Here is a 24,990-nt window from a genome sequence, read left to right on the forward strand (position 1 = left end):
TGTTCATTTTTTTTTTTACATCAGTCCAACATTAGCTATAAAGCAGTATATTTTTTTTACTGGATGATGCACTTGCTGTTAACTGTGCTAATCTGTTAGTAGTTTAAAAGAATATCAACAATACATTTCAGGGGAGAGAACATAAAATCATATTCAAAATATGGTATTTTTTTAAGAATCTTAAACATTTACTTACTAGTATTTTGTAGTATTACTAGTAGTAGTATATGTATTACCTCATGATTGGTATGTAGTATGTTTTACTTGAAAATTGTTCAAAATGATTTAAACTGTAACTGTAAATTTTTAATATGCTATAACGTATATAAAGCGAAATGTTATCCGAGTGTACCATTATGTAATCATTATTGAAGTTACAGTTACCACAAACACTTGGGTGTTACATTTAGTAAATGCTAAATGGAATACCCATGTGGAAAATATCATAAAAAATGTATCTAAACATTTAAATGTACTTATAAAATTAAAGTACAGGATAAGTAGGAGCAACTTAGAAAAGCTTTACTTGACTTTTATTAGACCGCTACTCGAATATGCATGTGAAGTTTGGGATAATATGGGTGTGGGTTGTTGTAAAAAATTAGAACAGCTGCAGCTTGAGGCAGCCAGAATTGTAACAGGTCTTCCTATTTTTACAAGTAATAGAATTATTTATGATGAGATTGGTTGGGAAACTCTAGCTGAACGAAGAGAAAGAAGAAAGTTACAATTATTCTATAATATTCAACATAATAATGCACCAGCCTATCTTTGCAATTCAATTCCACCAACAATCCAAAGTACAGCTGTTTATCCATTACGTAATGGGAATGATATAATATACCCTTTTTGTAGACTTTCATTAACCCAAGAGTCCTTCATACCTTCAACAATACGACTGTGGAATAACCTTAATGTGGTGACCCGCAACATTGACTCTTTAGGTAAATTTAAAACCGAACTAAAAAATCTTAAATTGAATTCAAAAGCCCAAGTACCAAAACATTATGACTTTGACAATCGTAAACTCAATATTATATTGACACAACTTAGGTGCTCAGCTTCTTTTTTGAACTATGATCTTAACAGAGTCAACATTATTTCGGATCCGTCTTGTAGTTGTGGTGCTAAGTTCGAAGATTCACGTCACTTCTTTTTTATTGTCCTAATTATTCGAATATAAGAACCAAATTATTTAATAATCTACATTGGTTACCAGATAACTCTCTACTAAATTTGACCACCTTAATCTCCGGCGATAAGTCTTTAACTAATGTTGAAAATGAAAGAATTGTAAAGAATGTATATGAATTTATAAAAGAGTCTAAGAGGTTTCTTATTGTGTAATGTAGAACATTATAAAGTGCAAATACATGCATATTGTGTATTACAACTCACATCATCACACACCATCTTTTCAGAGTTCAAATATTATATATATATATATATATATATATATATATATATATATATATATATATATATATATATATATATATATATATATATATATATATATATATACATAATGTATTGTTTGTATGCATGCTTTGTAAATATTCTATTGTTATAAATTGTTATGGGAGAAGACTTTATAAGTTTGATTAACTTGTGTCTCATCCCTTTTGCACATTTACGCAAATAAAATATGTTTAAACTAATGTAATCAATAATTCAACAAGAATGTGTCCCCAGTACACGGATGCCCCACTCGCACTATCATTTTCTATGTTCAGTGGACCGTGATTTTGGGGTCAGATCTCTAATTTGACATTACAATTAGAAAGATCATATCATAAGGAACATATATACTAAGTTTCAGGTTGATTGGACTTCAACTTCATCAAAAACTACCTCGACCAAAAACTTTAACCTGAAACTGGACAGACGAACGAACGAACGGACGGAGAGACGGACGAACAGACGGACGCACAGACCAGAAAACATAATGTCCCCCTACTATCGTAGGTGGGGCATAACAATCTACTCAAATGACCATTCTGCTATTTTTTATCAATCCTGTTTGTATTTTGGTTTGATAACAACAGGAGCCTTGGCATGCACGTACTGAATCGCTGTTGTGTCTTCTTCTATCAGATTCATTGCTGATTTGTTGTTGAATAATCGATCAATTTTGGTAAACTCATTATTTATATATATATTATATATAGATTAAAATGTTGTTCACAATACGCACCATACGTTCGTTAAGACTCAACAGTGAATATTGAATAAAAAAAGTTAAACAATTAAATAAGTACGAAGATGAAGAGCATTGAGGTACCAAAATTCCGAAAGGTTTTACCAATCACAGCTTAGGTAATAAAATCATGTGGTAGAAAATCCTCAATATTTCGAAAAATTCAGTCTTGTACACAGTTAATTTATATAGGAAGTATTTTCTATTACATGATTACCAAAATTGATGGAGTATTTAACAAATCATGTGATACCAGGATCTTTTTGTTATACATCTTTTTTTCGTGTATCTGTAAATATCAGTTTTCCACAAGACATCAATTACATTTAGCATGTAAAACTATGATATCTTTCTCTCATTTTGCATGGTGTTCTTTTGTTCTCTTGATTTTGTTGTGTAGCTACCAAACATTATTCTATTTTGCAAATTGCCTACTTGATTTTACATTCAGGCAAATTTATGTCTTAAAAAAAGAAGTATTTTCCATCTAAAATATATTGATGAAGATCATAGTCCTCATTAGCTGTTAGCAACACTTCTCCATAATTTATTTCACATATTGAAAGATCTCTAATTTGACATTACAATTAGAAAGATCATATCATAAGGAACATATATACTAAGTTTCAGGTTGATTGGACTTCAACTTCATCAAAAACTACCTCGACCAAAAACTTTAACCTGAAACTGGACAGACGAACGAACGAACGGACGGAGAGACGGACGAACAGACGGACGCACAGACCAGAAAACATAATGTCCCCCTACTATCGTAGGTGGGGCATAACAATCTACTCAAATGACCATTCTGCTATTTTTTATCAATCCTGTTTGTATTTTGGTTTGATAACAACAGGAGCCTTGGCATGCACGTACTGAATCGCTGTTGTGTCTTCTTCTATCAGATTCATTGCTGATTTGTTGTTGAATAATCGATCAATTTTGGTAAACTCATTATTTATATATATATTATATATAGATTAAAATGTTGTTCACAATACGCACCATACGTTCGTTAAGACTCAACAGTGAATATTGAATAAAAAAAGTTAAACAATTAAATAAGTACGAAGATGAAGAGCATTGAGGTACCAAAATTCCGAAAGGTTTTACCAATCACAGCTTAGGTAATAAAATCATGTGGTAGAAAATCCTCAATATTTCGAAAAATTCAGTCTTGTACACAGTTAATTTATATAGGAAGTATTTTCTATTACATGATTACCAAAATTGATGGAGTATTTAACAAATCATGTGATACCAGGATCTTTTTGTTATACATCTTTTTTTCGTGTATCTGTAAATATCAGTTTTCCACAAGACATCAATTACATTTAGCATGTAAAACTATGATATCTTTCTCTCATTTTGCATGGTGTTCTTTTGTTCTCTTGATTTTGTTGTGTAGCTACCAAACATTATTCTATTTTGCAAATTGCCTACTTGATTTTACATTCAGGCAAATTTATGTCTTAAAAAAGAAGTATTTTCCATCTAAAATATATTGATGAAGATCATAGTCCTCATTAGCTGTTAGCAACACTTCTCCATAATTTATTTCACATATTGAAAGATCTCTAATTTGACATTACAATTAGAAAGATCATATCATAAGGAACATATATACTAAGTTTCAGGTTGATTGGACTTCAACTTCATCAAAAACTACCTCGACCAAAAACTTTAACCTGAAACTGGACAGACGAACGAACGAACGGACGGAGAGACGGACGAACAGACGGACGCACAGACCAGAAAACATAATGTCCCCCTACTATCGTAGGTGGGGCATAACAATCTACTCAAATGACCATTCTGCTATTTTTTATCAATCCTGTTTGTATTTTGGTTTGATAACAACAGGAGCCTTGGCATGCACGTACTGAATCGCTGTTGTGTCTTCTTCTATCAGATCATTGCTGATTTGTTGTTGAATAATCGATCAATTTTGGTAAACTCATTATTTATATATATATTATATATAGATTAAAATGTTGTTCACAATACGCACCATACGTTCGTTAAGACTCAACAGTGAATATTGAATAAAAAAAGTTAAACAATTAAATAAGTACGAAGATGAAGAGCATTGAGGTACCAAAATTCCGAAAGGTTTTACCAATCACAGCTTAGGTAATAAAATCATGTGGTAGAAAATCCTCAATATTTCGAAAAATTCAGTCTTGTACACAGTTAATTTATATAGGAAGTTTTTTCTATTACATGATTACCAAAATTGATGGAGTATTCAACAAATCATGTGATACCAGGATCTTTTTGTTATACATCTTTTTTTCGTGTATCTGTAAATATCAGTTTTCCACAAGACATCAATTACATTTAGCATGTAAAACTATGATATCTTTCTCTCATTTTGCATGGTGTTCTTTTGTTCTCTTGATTTTGTTGTGTAGCTACCAAACATTATTCTATTTTGCAAATTGCCTACTTGATTTTACATTCAGGCAAATTTATGTCTTAAAAAAGAAGTATTTTCCATCTAAAATATATTGATGAAGATCATAGTCCTCATTAGCTGTTAGCAACACTTCTCCATAATTTATTTCACATATTGAATCATAAATTTTATTGATTTTGTAATGAAGCCTAAAAATATCTTTGGCAAAAATGACTAATCCTCTCAATCACTTAAGACTAAAACCAGATGCTCCGCAGAGCGCAGCATTATACGACCGCAGAGGTCGAACCCTGAACAGTTGGGGCAAGTATGGACACAACATTTAAGCTTGATACAGCTCTGAATTTGGATTGTGATTAAATAGTTGACACAACATAGGTTTCTGACACAGAATGAATGTGATCTAAGAACTTAAACTTAAAACTTAAAATTTTTAAATTGGACCTATTATGGTCCAATATCCAAAATCTAAATGCATGGTTAGATTCAGCATATCATAGAACCCCAAGAATTCAATTTTTGATGAAATCATATAATGTTCAATTTTAGACCCTTTAGACCTCAATGTGGACCAATTTGATAACCAGGCCCAAATATTAAAAATCTAAATACATGGTTAGATTCAGCATATTGAAGAACCCCATATATTAAATTTTTTGTTGAAATCAAACAAAGTTTAATTTTTGACCCTTTGGACCTTAATGTAGACCAATTTGAAAACGGGACAATACTGTGCAATTGAATGTTTCTTGCTATTGCGCAAAACTGTGCAATTGAAAATGTCTTGCTATTGCACAATATTGTGCAATTAGATACATCTTGCTATTGCGCAATACTGTGCAATTGAAGATTTCTTACAATTGCACAATACTGTGCAATTGAAGAGTTCTTGCTATTGGGCAATACTGTGCAATTGCAAATTTCTTGCTATTGCACAATACTGTGCAATTAAAGATTTCTTGCTATTGTGGAAAACTATGCAATTGAAAATTTCTTGCTATTGCACAATACTTAATATAATAATTTTGGACCCCAATTTGGACCAACTTGAAAACTGGGCCCATAATCAAAAATTTAAGTACATGTTTAGATTCAGCATATCAAAGAACCCCAAGAATTCAATTTTTGTTAAAATCAAGCTAAGTTTAATTTTGGACCCTTTGGACCTTAATGTAGACCAATTTGAAAACTGGACCAACAATTAAGAATCTGAATACACGGTTAAATTTGGAATATCAAAGACCCCCAATCATTAATTTTTTGATGAAATCAAATAAAGTTTAATTTTGGACCCTTTTGGACCCTAATTCGTTGGGACCAAAACTCCCAAAATCAATCCAAACCTTCCTTTTGTGGAAATAAACCTTGTGTTAAAATTTCATAGATTTCTATTAACTTACACTAAAGTTATTGTGCAAAAACCAAGAAAAATGCTTATTTGGGAAATGTTTTTGGCCCCTTATTCCTAAACTGTTGGGACTAACACTCCCAAAATCAATCCCAACCTTCCTTTTGTGGTCATAGACCTTATGTTAAAATTTCATAGATTTCTGTTCACTTATACTAAAGTTATTGTGCGAAAACCAAGAAAAATGCTTATTTGGGCCCTTTTTGGCCCACAATTCCTAAATTGTTGGGACCAAAACACTCAAAATCAATCCCAATCTTCCTTTTATGGTAATTAACCTTGTGTTTAAATTTCATAGATTTCTATTTACTTTTACTAAAGTTAGAGTGCAAAAACCAAATGTCTTCGGACGACGACGCCAACGTGATACCAATATACGACCAAAAAAGCGGTCGTATAATGAAATATTGCTTCATTCTGATACTGTTCAAATAAATGCTGTGGTCTGCATAGTCTACTTGCCGTTTCACTTTCATTTAACACAAGGGCGAACAGGATTATAGGAATACAGCCGTAACAATGACATCTAGTGTTGTAATTTGGGCAATATAACCCTTGCTTTAGAAATTTAGCTAGCTATAAAACCAGGTTTAATCCACCATCTTCTACAGTAGAAAATGCCTGTACTAAGTCAGGAATAAGACGGTTGTTATCCATTTGTTTGATGTATTTGAGCTTTCGATTTTGCAATTTGATTACGGACTGTTAGTTTTGAATTTTCAACAGAGTTCAGTATTTTTGGGATTAGACTTTTTGCTAAAGTGGGGAAAAGTATAGTCGAAAAAAGAAAGTATATACAATGACCATGTAAAGAGTGCCACACTCTCTAAATGCTAATTAACCCTTGTTAAAACTCTTTAAATGAGTCCAGAGACGGTCAGTTGTGAGCCAACTTTCTATCCCCTGTCTAACATAGCCTCATTATTACAGTGGATGTTACAATTCTCACCTTTGATACCATTGACCCACTTAGCCGAATATGAATATATGCATGAAATATTTACCACTGGACATTAAGCAAATAAAAATTAATGAAGCTTAGCCTTCTCCTACATCAACACAATTAAATAGATATTCTTCTTCAGATGGAGATGTAAAAATATATAAAATTTCTGATGAATTCCAACTTAAAACCTTTTTTTCCAAATAACAACCTCCATTTTTAGCGTTCATGAATAAAACAAACTATAAATCCAGTGTATAAAAATTTTATTTCAATCACACATCATATACAATTCACTCCCTCATTCTTCTTTCATGATTCAAGCACAAATACATACATACACACACACACATACATTTATTCTCCTCCACTCATACCAAATTCACCCTCAGCTGAGATGCTCAGCACTGCTGCCTTTAACATACTCCCCATCACAGATTTTACTTCAAGGGTCCATAAACTTTCTTTCCAACTTCTTTGTAATAAATAATTACTGTCTCTTTCTGCATAAACTTGCAACTATTTTTTTTTTACAAATTTGCATAAATTGCAAAATTATAGTCTCATTCATTCACTGCCAAAATTGCAACTGTGTTTCATCAATCAACAGTTATCATTAATTTTGTTAAATTCATCATTATCACAAATCAACAACAAACTGTCAGATAATTTGAATGTCCATAATAACATGATATAAATAAATGAGGAAATGAAAACTGATTGCACTGCTGTCATGATTATTTAACAAGTCCTAATTTTTTAGCCTCTGTTTCATACACCAACAGTCTCCACATTTTAACAATAAATACCTCTGCCTCTTCATCAAGAACCTACAAAATACATATATCATATATATCATCATTACATACATTTAAAATCAATAACATTGCTAGTCACAGTGGCACAATTGATACTTTTAAAAGAGCAGCATACAGTGAACAGCAGCTAGGAAATATTACTGATCAATTATCAATCAAATGTAAAAGTAAACTGTTGTAGTGAAATGTCTACATTCCTTATTGCTCTTACTAATAAATGAAAGGCTTTGTAATGATGTAAATATAGAAAAGTTATGACCATAGGAGTTTGGACATAATAATTACAAAAATTTTGCTTAGTTTAAAATAATGTCTGAGGAAAATAAATAATGTTTCCTTTAAAGGCATTTATTTCCTGATTTAATTTTTCAAAACTTTATTCAAATATATTTTGTATATTATTATTCTGGTAATTAAAGTCATAAGAAACGAGTGACCGGTGAAAAATAATGTTCTTCTAATTCTTGAACATCAAATAATGTTCAATTTTAGACCCTTTAGACCTCAATGTGGACCAATTTGATAACCAGGCCCAAATATTAAAAATCTAAATACATGGTTAGATTCAGCATATTGAAGAACCCCATATATTAAATTTTTGTTGAAATCAAACAAAGTTTAATTTTTGACCCTTTGGACCTTAATGTAGACCAATTTGAAAACGGGACAATACTGTGCAATTGAATGTTTCTTGCTATTGCGCAAAACTGTGCAATTGAAAATTTCTTGCTATTGCACAATATTGTGCAATTAGATATTTCTTGCTATTGCGCAATACTGTGCAATTGAAGATTTCTTAATATTGCACAATACTGTGCAATTGAAGATTTCTTGCTATTGGGCAATACTGTGCAATTGCAAATTTCTTGCTATTGCACAATACTGTGCAATTAAAGATTTCTTGCTATTGTGGAAAACTATGCAATTGAAAATTTCATGCTATTGCACAATACTTAATATAATAATTTTGGACCCCAATTTGGACCAACTTGAAAACTGGGCCCATAATCAAAAATTTAAGTACATGTTTAGATTCAGCATATCAAAGAACCCCAAGAATTCAATTTTTGTTAAAATCAAGCTAAGTTTAATTTTGGACCCTTTGGACCTTAATGTAGACCAATTTGAAAACAGGACCAACAATTAAGAATCTGAATACACGGTTAAATTTGGAATATCAAAGACCCCCAATAATTAATTTTTTGATGAAATCAAATAAAGTTTAAATTTGGACCCTTTTGGACCCTAATTCGTTGGGACCAAAACTCCCAAAATCAATCCAAACCTTTCTTTTGTGGAAATAAACCTTGTGTTAAAATTTCATTGATTTCTATTAACTTATACTAAAGTTATTGTGCAAAAACCAAGAAAAATGCTTATTTGGGAAATGTTTTTGGCCCCTTATTCCTAAACTGTTTGGACTAAAACTCCCAAAATTAATCCCAACCTTCCTTTTGTGGTCATAGACCTTATGTTAAAATTTCATAGATTTCTGTTCACTTATACTAAAGTTATTGTGCGAAAACCAAGAAAAATGCTTATTTGGGGCCTTTTTGGCCCACAATTCCTAAACCGTTGGGACCAAAACACTCAAAATCAATCCCAATCTTCCTTTTATGGTAATAAACCTTGTGTTTAAATTTCATAGATTTCTATTTACTTTTACTAAAGTTAGAGTGCAAAAACCAAATGTCTTCGGACGACGACGCCAACGTGATACCAATATACGACCAAAAAAGAGGTCGTATAATGAAATATTGCTTCATTCTGACACTGTTCAAATAAATGCTGTGGTCTGCATTGTCTACTTGCCGTTTCACTTTCATTTAACACAAGGGCTGACAGGATTATAGGAATACAGCCGTAACAATGACATCTAGTGTTGTAATTTGGGCAATACAACCCTTGCTTTAGAAGTTTAGCTAGCTATAAAACCAGGTTTAATCCACCATCTTCTACAGTAGAAAATGCCTGTAGTAAGTCAGGAATAAGACGGTTGTTATCCATTTGTTTGATGTATTTGAGCTTTCGATTTTGCAATTTGATTAGGGACTGTTCGTTTTGAATTTTCAACAGAGTTCAGTATTTTTGGGATTAGACTTTTTGCTAAAGTGGGGAAAAATATAGTCGAAAAAAGAAAGTATATACAACGACCATGTAAAGAGTGCCACACTCTCTAAATGCTAATTAACCCTTGTTAAAACTCTTTAAATGAGTCCAGGGACGGTCAGTTGTGAGCCAACTTTCTATCCCCTGTCTAACATAGCCTCATTATTACAGTGGATGTTACAATTCTCACCTTTGATACCATTGACCCACTTAGCCGAATATGAATATATGCATGAAATATTTACCACTGGACATTAAGCAAATAACAATTAATGAAGCTTAGCCTTCTCCTACATCAACACAATTAAATAGATATTCTTCTTCAGATGGAGATGTAAAAATATATAAAATTTCTGATGAATTCCAACTTAAAACCTTTTTTTCCAAATAACAACCTCCATTTTTAGCGTTCATGAATAAAACAAACTATAAATCCAGTGTATAAAATTTTTATTTCAATCACACATCATATACAATTCACTCCCTCATTCTTCTTTCATTATTCAAGCACAAATACATACATACACACACACACATACATTTATTCTCCTCCACTCATACCAAATTCACCCTCAGCTGAGATGCTCAGCACTGCTGCCTTTAACATACTCCCCATCACAGATTTTACTTCAAGGGTCCATAAACTTTCTTTCCAACTTCTTTGTAATAAATAATTACTGTATCAATCTGCATAAACCTGCTACCTTTTTTTTCAAATTTGCATAAATTGCAAAATTATAGTCTCATTCATTCACTGTCAAAATTGCAACTGTGTTTCATCAATCAACAGTTATCATTAATTTTGTTAAATTCATCATTATCACAAATCAACAACAAACTGTCAGATAATTTGAATGTCCATAATAACATGATATAAATAAATGAGGAAATGAAAACTGATTGCACTGCTGTCATGATTATTTAACAAGTCCTAATTTTTTAGCCTCTGTTTCATACACCAACAGTCTCCACATTTTAACAATAAATACCTCTGCCTCTTCATCAAGAACCTACAAAATACATATATCATATATATCATCATTACATACATTTAAAATCAATAACATTGCTAGTCACAGTGGCACAATTGATACTTTTAAAAGAGCAGCATACAGTGAACAGCAGCTAGGAAATATTACTGATCAATTATCAATCAAATGTAAAAGTAAACTGTTGTAGTGAAATGTCTACATTCCTTATTGCTCTTACTAATAAATGAAAGGCTTTGTAATGATGTAAATATAGAAAAGTTATGACCATAGGAGTTTGGACATAATAATTACAAAAATTTTGCTTAGTTTAAAATAATGTCTGAGGAAAATAAATAATGTTTCCTTTAAAGGCATTTATTTCCTGATTTAATTTTTCAAAACTTTATTCAAATATATTTTGTATATTATTATTCTGGTAGATTAATGTATTATATTTCACTTTTGTTTTGCTATGTTATACTTTTGGTAAGATTACAACCTGTTTGAGTTGGTTAAAATGTAAACAATAATAGTTTTACTGTTATGCATACCTATGTTCATTATTTTGAACATAAATAAGAAGGTTAGGTTTTCTCAATTGAATTGTTTAACATTTGCACATTTCCCGGCCTTTTATAGCTAACTATGTGACTATGAGGTGTGGACTTTGCTCATCAGCAATGATATTGCATCTTCTTTTTGTATATACGTACGTATACATGTTAGGAAAGCTCTCTTCAATAATCTTTCTCATTTTACCGATTGTTTTCCAACTTACCATAGCTACATCATTGAGTATACTTTGTGGAGTACTTCTAGCCATTACTTTTTGACATATAAAGTCTGTTAGTGTAGGTTCTTCTTCGCCAATATATTCTATAATCTTTTTATTTACCCACGGTTTAATTCTTTTATCCATTAAACTCTATAAAATAAACAAAACCATATTAGGAAAGTAGGTACTTTTCTTGCTGCATTGAAGACCAATTGGTGGCCTTTGGCTGTTATTTGCTCTTTGATCGGGTTGGTGTCTCTTTGACATATTCACCATTTCCATTCTCTATTTTATTCCATAATATAATAGTTCATATCACTTATCAGTTGTTGTCTTGTTATGTATCAATATTACTTGTCATTTGGGGAATAAGGTGTTTATGGCAGATCTATGACCAATTAATAAGCTGTTATTTTACATTGTTACATTGATTTAAAGCTTGACATAGTGAATATACCCCCATCTTTTGTTGAAGACAGTATACTTCTCTAGATGTGTATTGGGTTTTAAAGCCATAGGTATGCTATTTCATTGATGAAAACCTCTTTCTTTTTTCACTCATAACAATCTTCTAGTGAACAGATTGATGCTATTCCATTGCCCTGATTCAATTAACTGTCTTATGAAAAACCATGCCTTAACTAGTGTCAAATAAGCCTTAAACAATAGCATTCAATGACATTGTTTTATCATTTTATTTTGGTCAATGGGGAAGCAACAATTTATCTGAATATTTATTTTCTTGATATTAGTCAGATGTGGGTGTATGTTTATAATGCTCAATGTTCCCATTTTTCATTTATCAGAATGCATCTTAGCAGAGTTGTTGTTGTAAAACACTGTTCAGCTTGATGGTACTGGTGTCAATATCAACACCTGACCCTTCTACTCATGTTAATATAACCATACCTGATCAACAATGGTCCAGTCCAGAGGATAAGAAAACAGTTCCTCTTTTGCTGTAGGAATATTTTCAATTAAAAAGTAAAATCACAAAAATACTGAACCTAGAGGAAGATCAATTGGGAAAGTCCATAATCACATGGCAAAATCAAATAACAAAACGCATCAAAAACGAATGGACAAAAACTGTCATATTCCTGACTTGGTACAGGCATTTTCAAATGTAGAAAATGGTGGATTAAACCTGGTTCTATAGCGCTAACCCTCTCACTTTAATGACAGTCTCATCAATTTCCGATATTTTTACATTGATGCGTTAAATAAACAGACACAATAAATATAATAGTCAAAATATGGGTACATCAGTCATCATCGTTTAACAATTTAAAAAGGAACAATTTAACAGAACACAAAAACATCTACTATCTACGAACACATTTATTGAGTGTCTGACGTCAGAAAATTTTATACGTCACATAAATTTGTCGTTCAATGTGCGTACAAACAATTTTAAAATTTTCATGGGAATGTTAGCATACAGGGTTAAAAAATCAAAAGTATGTAAGAATAAATTTAAGAAATAGACCGAGATTTAAACTAGTCCAAAAGTTATATATAGAATTTATAAGAATCCAAAAATAGTTAATACCACTACGCGATTGAATGATTTTGACGTTTGTGGTTCAACGTATATTGTAATTCATAATAGAAATATATCATAATGACATATAATAGAACAATATCATACTGACGGGATCTTTTAGCGTACAGAGTCACGTTATAAGAACAAAAGAAATACAAAAAGTCGCAAATACAAAACAAACCACACAAAAAAAATGAAAGCCAATACAAACACATTGACGAGATGTATAAGTACCGAGCTAAATGTTTTATTTTAGCACGTTTTTCTTCTGCAGATGCTGCTGCCTTTTTATCATTTTTATCATCGTCATAATCTAATGGAACAAGTTTACGTTTTTTAGCACCATCAGCCGAATCCTCATCGTCCTGATTAAACACATCACTAACTGTTAATTTTTTACGTTTATTTGTAGATCCTTCTGTTGGACTTGTAGCTCCTGTGAATATAAAAATAAATTCATATAAGTACATAACAGCAAATATCTCTTGAGAGTCTGTGTTGCTCACCTAGCTCTATTTGCATTTTCCAACAATGGTCACTTTCCCTCCAGAAACAAAAACGACACCAATTTTGAAACTAAAGAATGTAAACATGGTAAAGCGGCATACAAACTAATCATTAAAAGAACTTAAGAATAAGTAAAGAGATCTAACAACTTTGTGTCTTTGTCATTTCCTACCTGGTTGAAAGGGACTAAAGCCTTACTCTGTATCTTTTGAGTACTTACAGAGTTTAAGTGCACTGACACATTATTTTTTTATTTTGTAAATCAATACCTATTTTAAAAGTACTTACAATGTTTCAGTGTTTTCTCTATATTTTTATCATGTGATTTGAAATGTTTTTTTCCTCCGAAAATTATATGAACAAAGTCATTAAATTCTGATAGCACCATGGTAAAAAACAGCACAATGGTTATATTATGCTACAAGGCCTTAGGAAGAGCATTGCTAACTTTCTGAGTACCTATTAAGTTATTGAGCAAGAAAGATTTACTTGGTATCTTGTAGGTTTTCATCAGGAGGTAGAATGCCTTACATCCTATATTATAATAACTTAATTACCTAGTTTGAGAGCACTAAAGCTTAGCTTGGTATCTTGTGAGGTTTCATCAGGAGGTAGATTACTGTCATCATCTGTCAAAGGACTAACATTAATATTACTTGAAATAGGACGTAATGTGGGTTTCATGTTTCATCATTTCCCCCACCATTGAACATTATAAGTACATTTAACCAATCAATATAATAAAATAATGTAATCTTACTTGTAGTATTTTGGATCATCTCTTTCATCATCGTAGTTTTCCAAAAACTCCTTCAATCGTCTGGCCTCTCTTACCTATAATGAAACATAAAAATAAGTCATGGTTAAAAAAAAAAGAAAATTTTAATATTTGCAATACCCATTTATAAATCTATAGACATTAATTCAAGTCAAAGAAACTTAATTGCCTAAAAAATACAGGTTCATTTCAGATTCTGAATTTCATTTAGTGTTTGAGTAAAAATTAAGCATGACAACCCCTATAATATTTAAGAAATCAGCTATAATACAAGTTTTCAGAAATATTTAAATGTTCTTTACTATCATACTTTTACAGAATTATCTAAATCATTGTAAACATTGAGGAAAAAGGTCCAGATAATAAAATGTATAACTATTTCCCAGAAATTAATGTTCAATCCTTTTTTTGCTCAACTAATACACAAAAGTTATCAAATTTCATATTAAATAATCTGTAATTTTTATATATAATATAGCTTTAGCAGTTATAATACATCAAGATGCATATCTCTTCCTGTTTTCTGTCTTCCTCTCTTTCCCTTTCCTTCTCATACTCTCTAGCTTTCTTCCTTTCTCTGGCTTCCCAGTTCTTTAATCTCTGAGAATAAAGCATTGAAATCATTTATTTTATGATTCTATAAACTAACCTATAAAATATAGTTTCTAAACATCTTTTTTAATATCTTATTTTTAAATTTCAACATTAAAGCTTACAATAGTTAATCCTTACCATGCAGGGGCTGTAATATTACAGACTTACTCCAAACACTGTTACTTGGCTCCAAAGGAGCTCCATACATTTTGCGGTCAACTTAATGCCATTTATTTCTCTATTAACCACTGCTTCAGGTGTGTAAACATACATTTACATCCCTTTCTAAGTTGTGCTTACATAAAGCAATAGTGAAGTATATTAACTTGATTATTGCACTTTTAATATGGAGAACCAGGATTTAATTTTAAAGTGTCCTACAACTGTAAAGATTTATATTTTTTTGTCTAGCAGTTGAGTAGATATAGTGATTACAAGCCACATAGTAAAGATAGATAGACAGACGGACAGGATAATTCCTATAAACCATTGAATAACAATAAAAAATTGTTTGTAAACTAAAAACCGATACTGATTCCAGTTTGTAACCTGACAATGTACTTGTTAATGTATTTATTGAGTTTATACCTCTTGGTAAGCAGCTTCTTTCTCTCTTAATTTCTTTACTAACTTCCTTCTCTCATGAGCCTCTTCTTCTTCCTTCTTTATTCTAAAAACAGTTGTTGGCATGACACGGGTTATGCTCTTCTCATATATGTTATGATGGTATGATACTAAACCCCTAACGGGAAGGATTGTGCCTGATGTTCATATGATGAAATCATAATCTTTCAGTCAGTTTAATTGAAGTCTGGAGCTGGCATGTCAGTTAACTGCTAGTAGTCTGTTGTTATTTATGTATTATTTTCATTTTGTTTATTTTCTTTGGTTACATCTTCTGACATCAGACTCGGACTTCTCTTGAACTGAATTTTAATGTGCGTATTGTTATGCGTTTACTTTTCTACATTGGTTAGAGGTATAGGGGGAGGGTTGAGATCTCACAAACATGTTTAACCCCGCCGCATTTTTGCGCCTGTCCCAAATCAGGAGCCTCTGGCCTTTGTTAGTCTTGTATTATTTTAATTTTAGTTTCTTGTGTACAATTTGGAAATTAGTATGGCGTTCATTATCACTGGACTAGTATATATTTGTTTAGGGGCCAGCTGAAGGACGCCTCCGGGTGCGGAAATTTCTCGCTACATTGAAGACCTGTTGGTGACCATCTGCTGTTGTTTTTTATTTGGTCGGGTTGTTGTCTCTTTGACGCATTCCCCATTTCCATTCTCAATTTTATGCTCATGTATATTTCATTTCGTCATTTTGCCAAGGTCTGCATACAAGACTGTAGAAAACTTGTCATTCGTTGAACATTTAATTTACTGGTTAACCTGTACCAACGAAATCCACAAAAACTAGTATCCAACTAATAATAATGAATCCAGAGTATACCATGTAATCAAATAGAAAGATACCTTCTTCCAAGGGACATGAATAGACATAAAATATGAAAAAGGCCATTTCACACAAACTATAAAAGTGATTATATATTCTATGCAGAGTTCTTAAAGTTCACCTGAATAACAGTCCCCCAAGGACTCTTACTGGGTAGAATTTGGAGTCCTGACAAGAAAATAAGGTTCTAAAAACAACATGTAAAAACCAGGACTGAATTATTATTTTTTTAACTCTTTTTATAAATCTTAAGTTGTACTCGAAATGTTGAATTAAACCTACATTGTACCTTCTTTTCAAGTGGCAAGTATAAGTCAATGCTTATCTATGAACTTTTAAACACTAAAGTGTCTATTTTATTTGATTCAATTAGTTTATGTGAAAGATTTTAATTGATTTAATCATTACAAACGCTCCAATTCAAGCTCAAATATGAAAAATCTATCAAATATGGCAAAAATTGTCACTTTTATAAGTTTTTGTCAAAAATAAAAGTGGCCGCATCCGTGTTCATCCTCAACCTTTATATATGTTATGTATCATAATCAAATACAACTTACATTTCAATATTAAGAATGAACACAAATGCGGCCACTTTCATTTTAAACGGAAACCGTCCAAAATTTAACTAAAATGCTAACATTGTGAAGATTTCAGTAATTTAGCATGACTTAATGATACTAGTACCGGATATTTGTGCATTGTATTGTCAAAAAACAGCCCATATTTATGTAGTAGAAGCATTATACTTTCATGACTTTCCAATAAATAACTTAAAATTTACATTTTAACAATTTTGTAGACCTGCTATATTTTGAGGCCAAATAAGGGTGGACCTACTCCTTTGTGTGTCTAGCTAAATCCTCCAAACTGCTATAATGGTATAACTTGTGTCTATAACTCTTTATATCATTACATTTGTGTAAACTAATTAAGGTGACTCACAGTGTCTCTAATAGGCATGTCTTTTGACTTAGGTAAAGGTTTAGGTTCTTCTTTCACTTCTTTTTCTGAAAACAAATTTAATTCATTTACATAATGGTAAAATTATTTCTTTCATTGATAACCAACAAAAAAAAACCAGACAAAGCATTAATTTGGTATAACTAAAAATCATCTGCATCATTGATCACGTGTATCTACATTTAGTAAATTAATAGGATTCCTTATTTAAGAAATAGTTCAAAATTACCCAAATGTAAGTCATTTTGCATTTAAAACCTTCAAACCCCAGTGGTCTTCCCAGGGCCTTATATCATCATGGTTATTTGATGCTTTATCGCTAGAACGTGATGCTATCTGAAATTAGTTTCTTATAGATAGTGTTATGGATGTGATGCAAAAACTTCTTGACAAAAGAATGCATTTCATAATTTCCAGATTACCATGATAATAAAAGAACCCTAATTTGTTGAATACTACCAGGTGCATTAGATTTAGATAAATCTGAAGAATATTCTCTCATGATGGCATCCAGACCAGCTTTAGCAACTCGATCTTCTCGCTTTGTGAATTCATCTAAATCACTGTTTTTGTCGCCATCTTCTTTCTTTTCATCTTTTTCTTCTCCTTCTTCCCCGTCTGATTTATCTTCCCCCCTTCCATTGGCTCTTTAGTTTCTTTGCTTGCTTCTTTTTTCTCCTCTTCTTTTTTCATTGCTTCCTTTTTCTCAGCTCTAAATTCATCTAATAATGTTTTGGTCTTGGCATCAACTTTGACCTAAAGGGAATATAAATACAAAATGTACAAGGCTTTATTTTTTTCTTTTGCATTAGAATGTTTAGTATCTAACAATCTAACTGTTGAATCAAATGATATCTGACAAAATAAAACAAACTTATGACTTGTGCCCCACTCTGCTCCTAAATGCACAAAATCATGTGACAAGAGGGTATATTGTTATGAAAGTTGTGTACAATTGCTTAAATGCATTTTTCATTGATAAACAAAAGTAATAACCCATTTTATTGAATATGGACATGTCTGTGAACTAAATAATTTTTTTAGAGTTTCTGTGTAAAATATTATTTCCAGTTTCATCTTTCTTTTTCATATATCTTTAGGTTTTCAATTCTATTGTTTATATTTCATAGCTGAATTTTGTGACCAGCTTGGATTTAAAAACAAATATTTATTGTATTTGATCGTCAAACCCGGAATGAGCCTTATCTGTTCCTGGAATCTGATCCGGTACTGTCTATATTTCCGGTTGTGCCAATGATGGTAGCCATTGTTGTTTTTTTTGTCTGTCAGATAAGTTTTTACCCAGATTTACACATTACATGGCGATTTACGGCAAAAAGCTAGCTGTTGAACATAATAAACATCGTTGTCATGAATAATAAAGATGAAAATGAATTTTGTTTGGAGATTTTGCTAGAATGTTAGAAAAATCTATGAAATAAACAACATCGGACATTCGAACCGGAATACAACAATATTTTACCAGACCGATCAATTAATCACTGGATTTGTCCAACATATTTCATGTAGTCTGTGCTTCAGAATATTTTTATCTTGACAATAGTGTACACAAATTTTCTATCTAATCTTACATATGATATTCACTCTTAAAAATAAGATGCATATATTTCAAAAGTTTTATACAAAATTTCATTAACTTCTAAGAAGTATCTGAAAATGATTAAAACTTAAAATTTGCCAAATTCGGTTCTCTCATCATCAACTTACCACAAGTTTCTTAGTAGCTATGGTCCATTCATTGAGTAACCTCATACATCGCAAAGTAGCTTCAGGGTCTTCATATTCACAGAAACCAAAGGCTGAAATCATAAAAACTCTTTGTTCAGAAAATATCTATGTATAACCTTCAGTTTTCCATGTGAAATTAAATGAAATGTGTCCTACTCTGTCAAAACCCTATGTAGATGAAGTGTTTGAGCCAGAAAATTGCAGTAGGCTTTGTGAAGACATTTAGATGTTCCCTTGGTATTTTTTGTTTGGTGACAATCTCCCTCACATATTCAAATTCAATCATTATTAAAGCTGGACATAACAAGAATGTGTCCAAAGTACACAGATGCCCCACTCGCATTATCATTTTCTATGTTCAATGGACCGTGAAATTGGGTACAAAAATCCAATGTGGCCTTAAAAGTAAAAAGATCGACCAAAAGGGAACATGTGTACTAAGTTTCAAGTTGATTGGACTTTAACCTCATCGAAAACTACCTTGACCAAAAAGTTTAACCTGAAACTCACACTTTTAATTTCTATGTTCAGTGGACCATGAAAATGGGGTCAAAAGTCTAATTTGGTTTTAAAATAAGAAACATCATATCATAAGGAACATGTGTACTAAGTTTCAAGTTGATTGGATTTCAGCTTCATCAAAAACTACCTTGACCAAAAACTTTAACCTGAAACTCGCACTTTTAATTTCTATGTTCAATGGACCATGAAAATGGGGTCAAAAGTTTAATTTTGTTTTAGAATAAGAAAGATTATATCATAAGGAACATGTGTACTAAGTTTCAAGTTGATTGGACTTCAGCTTCATCAAAAACTACCATGTATGTAAAACATTAAGTCAAGGTATGTTACCATGAAATGGATGAATTCCTTGTTAAAGCATATCACATTCCAAATTTTGTAGATTTATCTCCTATAAAATGTTTTACAGCGAAATAATAAGACATGTCTCGCCTGTTATACTATTACCAAATAGTTCGTTTCTATGTACCGGTATGTTGCATTGGTGTTTGATTTTGTAAAACTTCGATGTTCTTGTTACACCGTCGTTTTACTCTTATAATTTATGTGTTTCCCTCGGTTTTAGTTTGTAACCCGGATTTATTTTCTCTTAATCTATTTATGAATTTTGAATGGTGGTATACTACTGTTGCCTTCATTTACTGATCGTGATTAAATTCATACGACAATTATCCAAAACAAAACAAAAAAGGTTTTTAATGCTACAAGTATCGCATAAACTTGTCGTTATAAATCGTTTGTGAACATGAGGTACAGGGCAGATTAGTCTATACAAAACAAAGTTAACTTAAAGTGTCTGAGAAACTTACCTAAAACTTACCACGGAATAAAACTATGACCGAGGAACCATGAAAATGAACACCTTGCAATCATTCCACACACTGCATATAGTTGACTTATTTATATACAGTATATGAGAAATGGAAAAATATCTTCGCAGTGACCAATAAACTATGAATCTGTCAGCAGAACATGTACATTTTACAAAGGAAATACCGAACATGCGTACGGGACCACGGAACTTAAACCTTGAATGCTGATCCATAAAATGAAGTCAAAATAATGTTAACCCAATCGAAATGACTACGAGGCCTTGCAAGTACCAATTATACCAAATAAAACTATTTTATTACTAATAATAAGTTGCATGTGACAACAAAACTATTGTTCCTTAAGCTGTCTCTAAACAATAAAAATATGAACATGAACAATGGACATAGACAGGCGGAAACTGCATTGAAGATTCCTGGTTATTCAATTTATCCTTATTAATTGAAAAACAAGAGTGCACACGCTGAAATGTCTCGCCTTCTTTACTAATCATTGATATTATGTTGATAGTCCTAAACATAAAGCTTTATTACAACTGTCACATAATAGTTATTAAAGGTACCAGGGTTATGAATTAATACGCCAGATGCGCGTTTCGCCTACATCACTGACGCTCAGATCGAAATAGTTATAAAGCCAAACAAGTATAAAGTTGAAGAGCATCGAGGACCCAAAATTCCAATTTTAAAACGTTATACCAAAAACAGCTTAGATAAGCTATACCTGGGATATGAAAATCCTTAGTTGTTCGAAAAATTCAAAGTTTTGTAACATAAACTTAACATTGACCAAGAAAACTAAACATTGCTTATAGTTTAAGAAAAACAGACCAAAACACTAAAACTTAACATTGGTCAATGAACTGTGAAAGTGAGGTCAAGGTCAAATTAAACCTGTGCGACTGACATATAGATAATAAAATAATTCCATACACCAAATATAGTTGACCTATTGCATATAGTATTAAGAAAAAGACCATAACTCAAAAAATAAACTTTAACCACTGAACCATGAAATGAGGTCAAGGTCAGAAAACACCTGCCAGTTGGACATGTACACCTTACAGTGCTTCCATATACCAAATAAAGTAGACATATTGCATACAGTATAAGAAAAACAGACCAAAACACAAAAATTTAACTATAACCACTGACCCATGAAAAAAGTCAAGGTCAGATGACACCTGTCAGTTGGACATGTACACCTTACAGTGCTTCCATATACCGAATATACTAGACCTATTACTTATAGGATATGAGATATGGACTTGAACACAAAACTTAACCTTGTTCACTGATCTTTGAAATGAAGTTGAGGTCAAGTGAAAACTGTCTGACGGGCATGAGGACCTTGCAAGGTACGCACATACTAATTACAGTTATCCTATTACTTATAATGAGAGAGAATTTAACATTACAAAAAATATTTTCAAGTAGTCACTGAACCATGAAAATGACGTCAAGGACATTGGACATGTGACTGACAAAAACTTCGAAACATGAGGCATCCATATACAAAGTATGAAGCATCCAAGTCTGTCACCTTCTAAAATATAAAGCTTTTAAGAAGTTATCCCCGCCGCCGTATCACTATCCCTATGTCGAACTTTCTGCTACAAAAGTCGCAGGCTCCACAAAAAAATACAGTAGGATAATTTCAATTTTATTATGGACAAACATATGCCACTGTTACATATTATGTGGGGGAGCAAACTAAATTATTCTAAAACCTTTGTAATAAACTGAAAAGTATCATTAACAAAATATTCTTTACGTATAAATGTTTTGTCTTTCCTATAAAGACGAATTTTGCCCTTCTAGTACACGATATTTGTATCTACTTTGACTATTCCTTTTTAAAAATCAAAGTTAAACTTATTCTCTTAGTCTGTCTTTAACTTTAGAATAATGAAAACTTGTGTTCAGAGTAAAAGAGAGGCGAAAAATACCGCAGGGACATGCAAACTCACAAGTCTGAAATAAGCAGACAACGCCATGGAACAAAAAGATTGTTTTTTGCTAACAGAACTTGGGAAAATATATATATTTCACTTCTGATTCGTGCGCGGCCATAGAGACGGCTTTTGTTCATAGAAATAAGAACGTTACACTGTGGATAAGTTGGATGGTAATGATTTTGAAAAAAAAGATTTTATGTTGCATTTGGTAAAATCGTCTTTAGCAGAGTGATTAACCAGATATGATGGACAATTTTTTTATAATGCAAGAATCAAACCATATAAATTTCCATCAGAACGGAAAAATCTACGATTATCCAGATATCATTCATTAGTCAGGGTTGTCAAGGTTACCATACAGAGGTTTTCGAATTGTTTATTTGTTCACTGATTTATGTCGCTGGAAAGCTCAGAAAAGCTAATTTTGCACGTACTTGTTCTGAAACATGACTGCAAATAAGGCTTAATATAATTTGAATCATTTAATGAGTTTGAATTGCATCAATATAAAAAAAAAACAGTATAATAATTGAAAAAAATCTGTATGTAAAAAGTCTTTCAAGAAATAAAGGCAACAGTAGTATACCGCTGTTCAAATTCATAAATCCATGGACAAAAAAACAAAATCGGGGTAACAAACTAAAACTGAGGGAAACGCATTAAATATAAGAGGAGAACAACGACACAACACTACAATGTAACACACACAGAAACGGACCAAGCATCAGACAAAATCCCACGAGAATAACAAATAAAATATAAAAACCAAATACATGAATTTGGGATAGACAAGTACCGTGACACGTCTTATCGCAATGCGAATTTACACTAAAAAATAAGAGAAAACAAACGACGCAACGTTAAAATGTAACACTCACAGAAACGAACTATAATATAACAATGGCCATATTCCTGACTTGGTATAGGACATTTTTAAAGGAAAAAATGGTGGGTTGAACATGGTTTTGTGGCATGCCAAACCTCCCTCTTTTATAGCCATGTCAAATATAAAGACCTTTATTTTATCTGAAAAACAAACAGTAATTTTATACATGTCTCAATCAAAATGAATAAAAAAATTTCGTGAACTTATATAATATGAAATATCAATTATTTTTTTACCCATGAATAAATAACCGTAGCTGTATTTAACAAAGCCTTAGGAACATCTGGTTTTTCAATGCTCTTCAACTTCTTGCTTTATATGGCCTTTTTAACATTTTGATCTGAGTGTCATCCATGATTCGCTTATAGAACAAATAAGCGTTTGACGCACAAAATTTTAATCCTGCTATCTTTGATTAATTTTAATATAAATATCCTTACATGAAAAAGTTTCAGGTCAGACAACTTAGGCATTACAAAAAAAAACTACTTAGCAACTATTTATCACTTCAAAAAACGCATAACTCGTTCATATTAATCGAGTTTTAACATAATACAGTTTTAAATCTGTGAATGAATGAATGAATGAATGAATGAATACTAAATTGCCAAAAACATTGAATATACTATAGCAACAAAAGCATTTTTACAACTTGACAAATGATAAACATCATAGACCTATAGATAAATGCATAATAAGAAAACAAAACAAAATTGATTAATAACATGTTATCTGAATGACCATGCAGGTTTTATATGATTATAGGAACTTTTTTTATAAAGTAAAACCGACGTTAATTTAAATAAATACTGTAATTTAGTAATGCTTGATCAAGAAGAATAAAATTTCGGCAATTGTTGAGACCCAATTGATCTGTAGACAAGGGGCAGTACGTACCAAAAGTGGTATTTGTTTTCAAACTGAATAACAAACTTTTACAAATAAGTTCATCATAGATACCTGGATTGACATTTTATTATTTGCGACAGACGCACGTTTCATCTATACAAGACTCATCAGTGACGCTCGAATCAAAAAGTGTTAAGAAGGCAAAATAAAGTACGAAGTTGAAGAGTATTGAGGACCAAACTACCTTCAAGTTTTGCCGAACATAGCTATTCAGGTAATTTATTTCTGAGGTAGAAAAGCCTCAATATTTCAACGATTTAAAGTTGTGTAAACTGTTTATTTATAAATATTACCATATCAATGATAATTCATGTCAACACAGTAGTGCTGACTATACTAACACGTCAATATCTAGCCATTTTAGTGTATCATCCTTTTTTATGTTCAGGTGTAGTGTACCACTAAGCAATTAACAAAATCCTAATGAAACTTGGAAAGGCCATGTCAGTTTTTTTTATTTAACTTGTAGTAACAATAAATTAATCCGTTTTAATGTTCATCAGAGTTGGTTCTTTTTAGAATTAATAAAAAAAAATATAGATTGGTATCATTTACTGACTTGATTTTAAGTCTGAGAAATCTTCTATTGTCTGTCGTAGTGCTTCATTTGTGTGCTTAGTGCTAGCAGTCACCGTTGAGCTGTTTCGTAC

General features: G+C 31.6%; 2 protein-coding genes across 2 annotated transcripts; both read right to left on the minus strand.

The window, feature by feature from the left end:
- Nucleotides 1–10,583: 10,583 nt before the first annotated feature.
- On the minus strand, nucleotides 10,584–14,380 carry LOC139516470 (RNA-binding protein 25-like). Its single transcript, XM_071306609.1, has 5 exons — nucleotides 14,254–14,380; nucleotides 13,429–13,625; nucleotides 12,553–12,621; nucleotides 11,647–11,793; nucleotides 10,584–10,907 (listed from the first exon to the last, which is right to left on the minus strand). Exons 1-5 carry the CDS (start codon nucleotides 14,378–14,380, stop codon nucleotides 10,815–10,817), a joined length of 633 nt encoding a protein of 210 aa, XP_071162710.1. The 3' UTR covers nucleotides 10,584–10,814.
- Nucleotides 14,381–14,452: 72 nt separating this feature from the next.
- On the minus strand, nucleotides 14,453–23,545 carry LOC139515249 (RNA-binding protein 25-like). The gene is made up of 9 exons (XM_071304813.1): nucleotides 23,527–23,545; nucleotides 19,215–19,306; nucleotides 18,051–18,242; nucleotides 17,753–17,822; nucleotides 17,469–17,533; nucleotides 16,645–16,691; nucleotides 15,657–15,738; nucleotides 14,985–15,074; nucleotides 14,453–14,530 (listed from the first exon to the last, which is right to left on the minus strand). Exons 1-9 carry the CDS (start codon nucleotides 23,543–23,545, stop codon nucleotides 14,453–14,455), a joined length of 735 nt encoding a protein of 244 aa, XP_071160914.1.
- Nucleotides 23,546–24,990: the final 1,445 nt, after the last annotated feature.

Source organism: Mytilus edulis, chromosome 3, assembly GCF_963676685.1.
Source record: "Mytilus edulis chromosome 3, xbMytEdul2.2, whole genome shotgun sequence".
Taxonomy (NCBI): domain Eukaryota; kingdom Metazoa; phylum Mollusca; class Bivalvia; order Mytilida; family Mytilidae; genus Mytilus; species Mytilus edulis.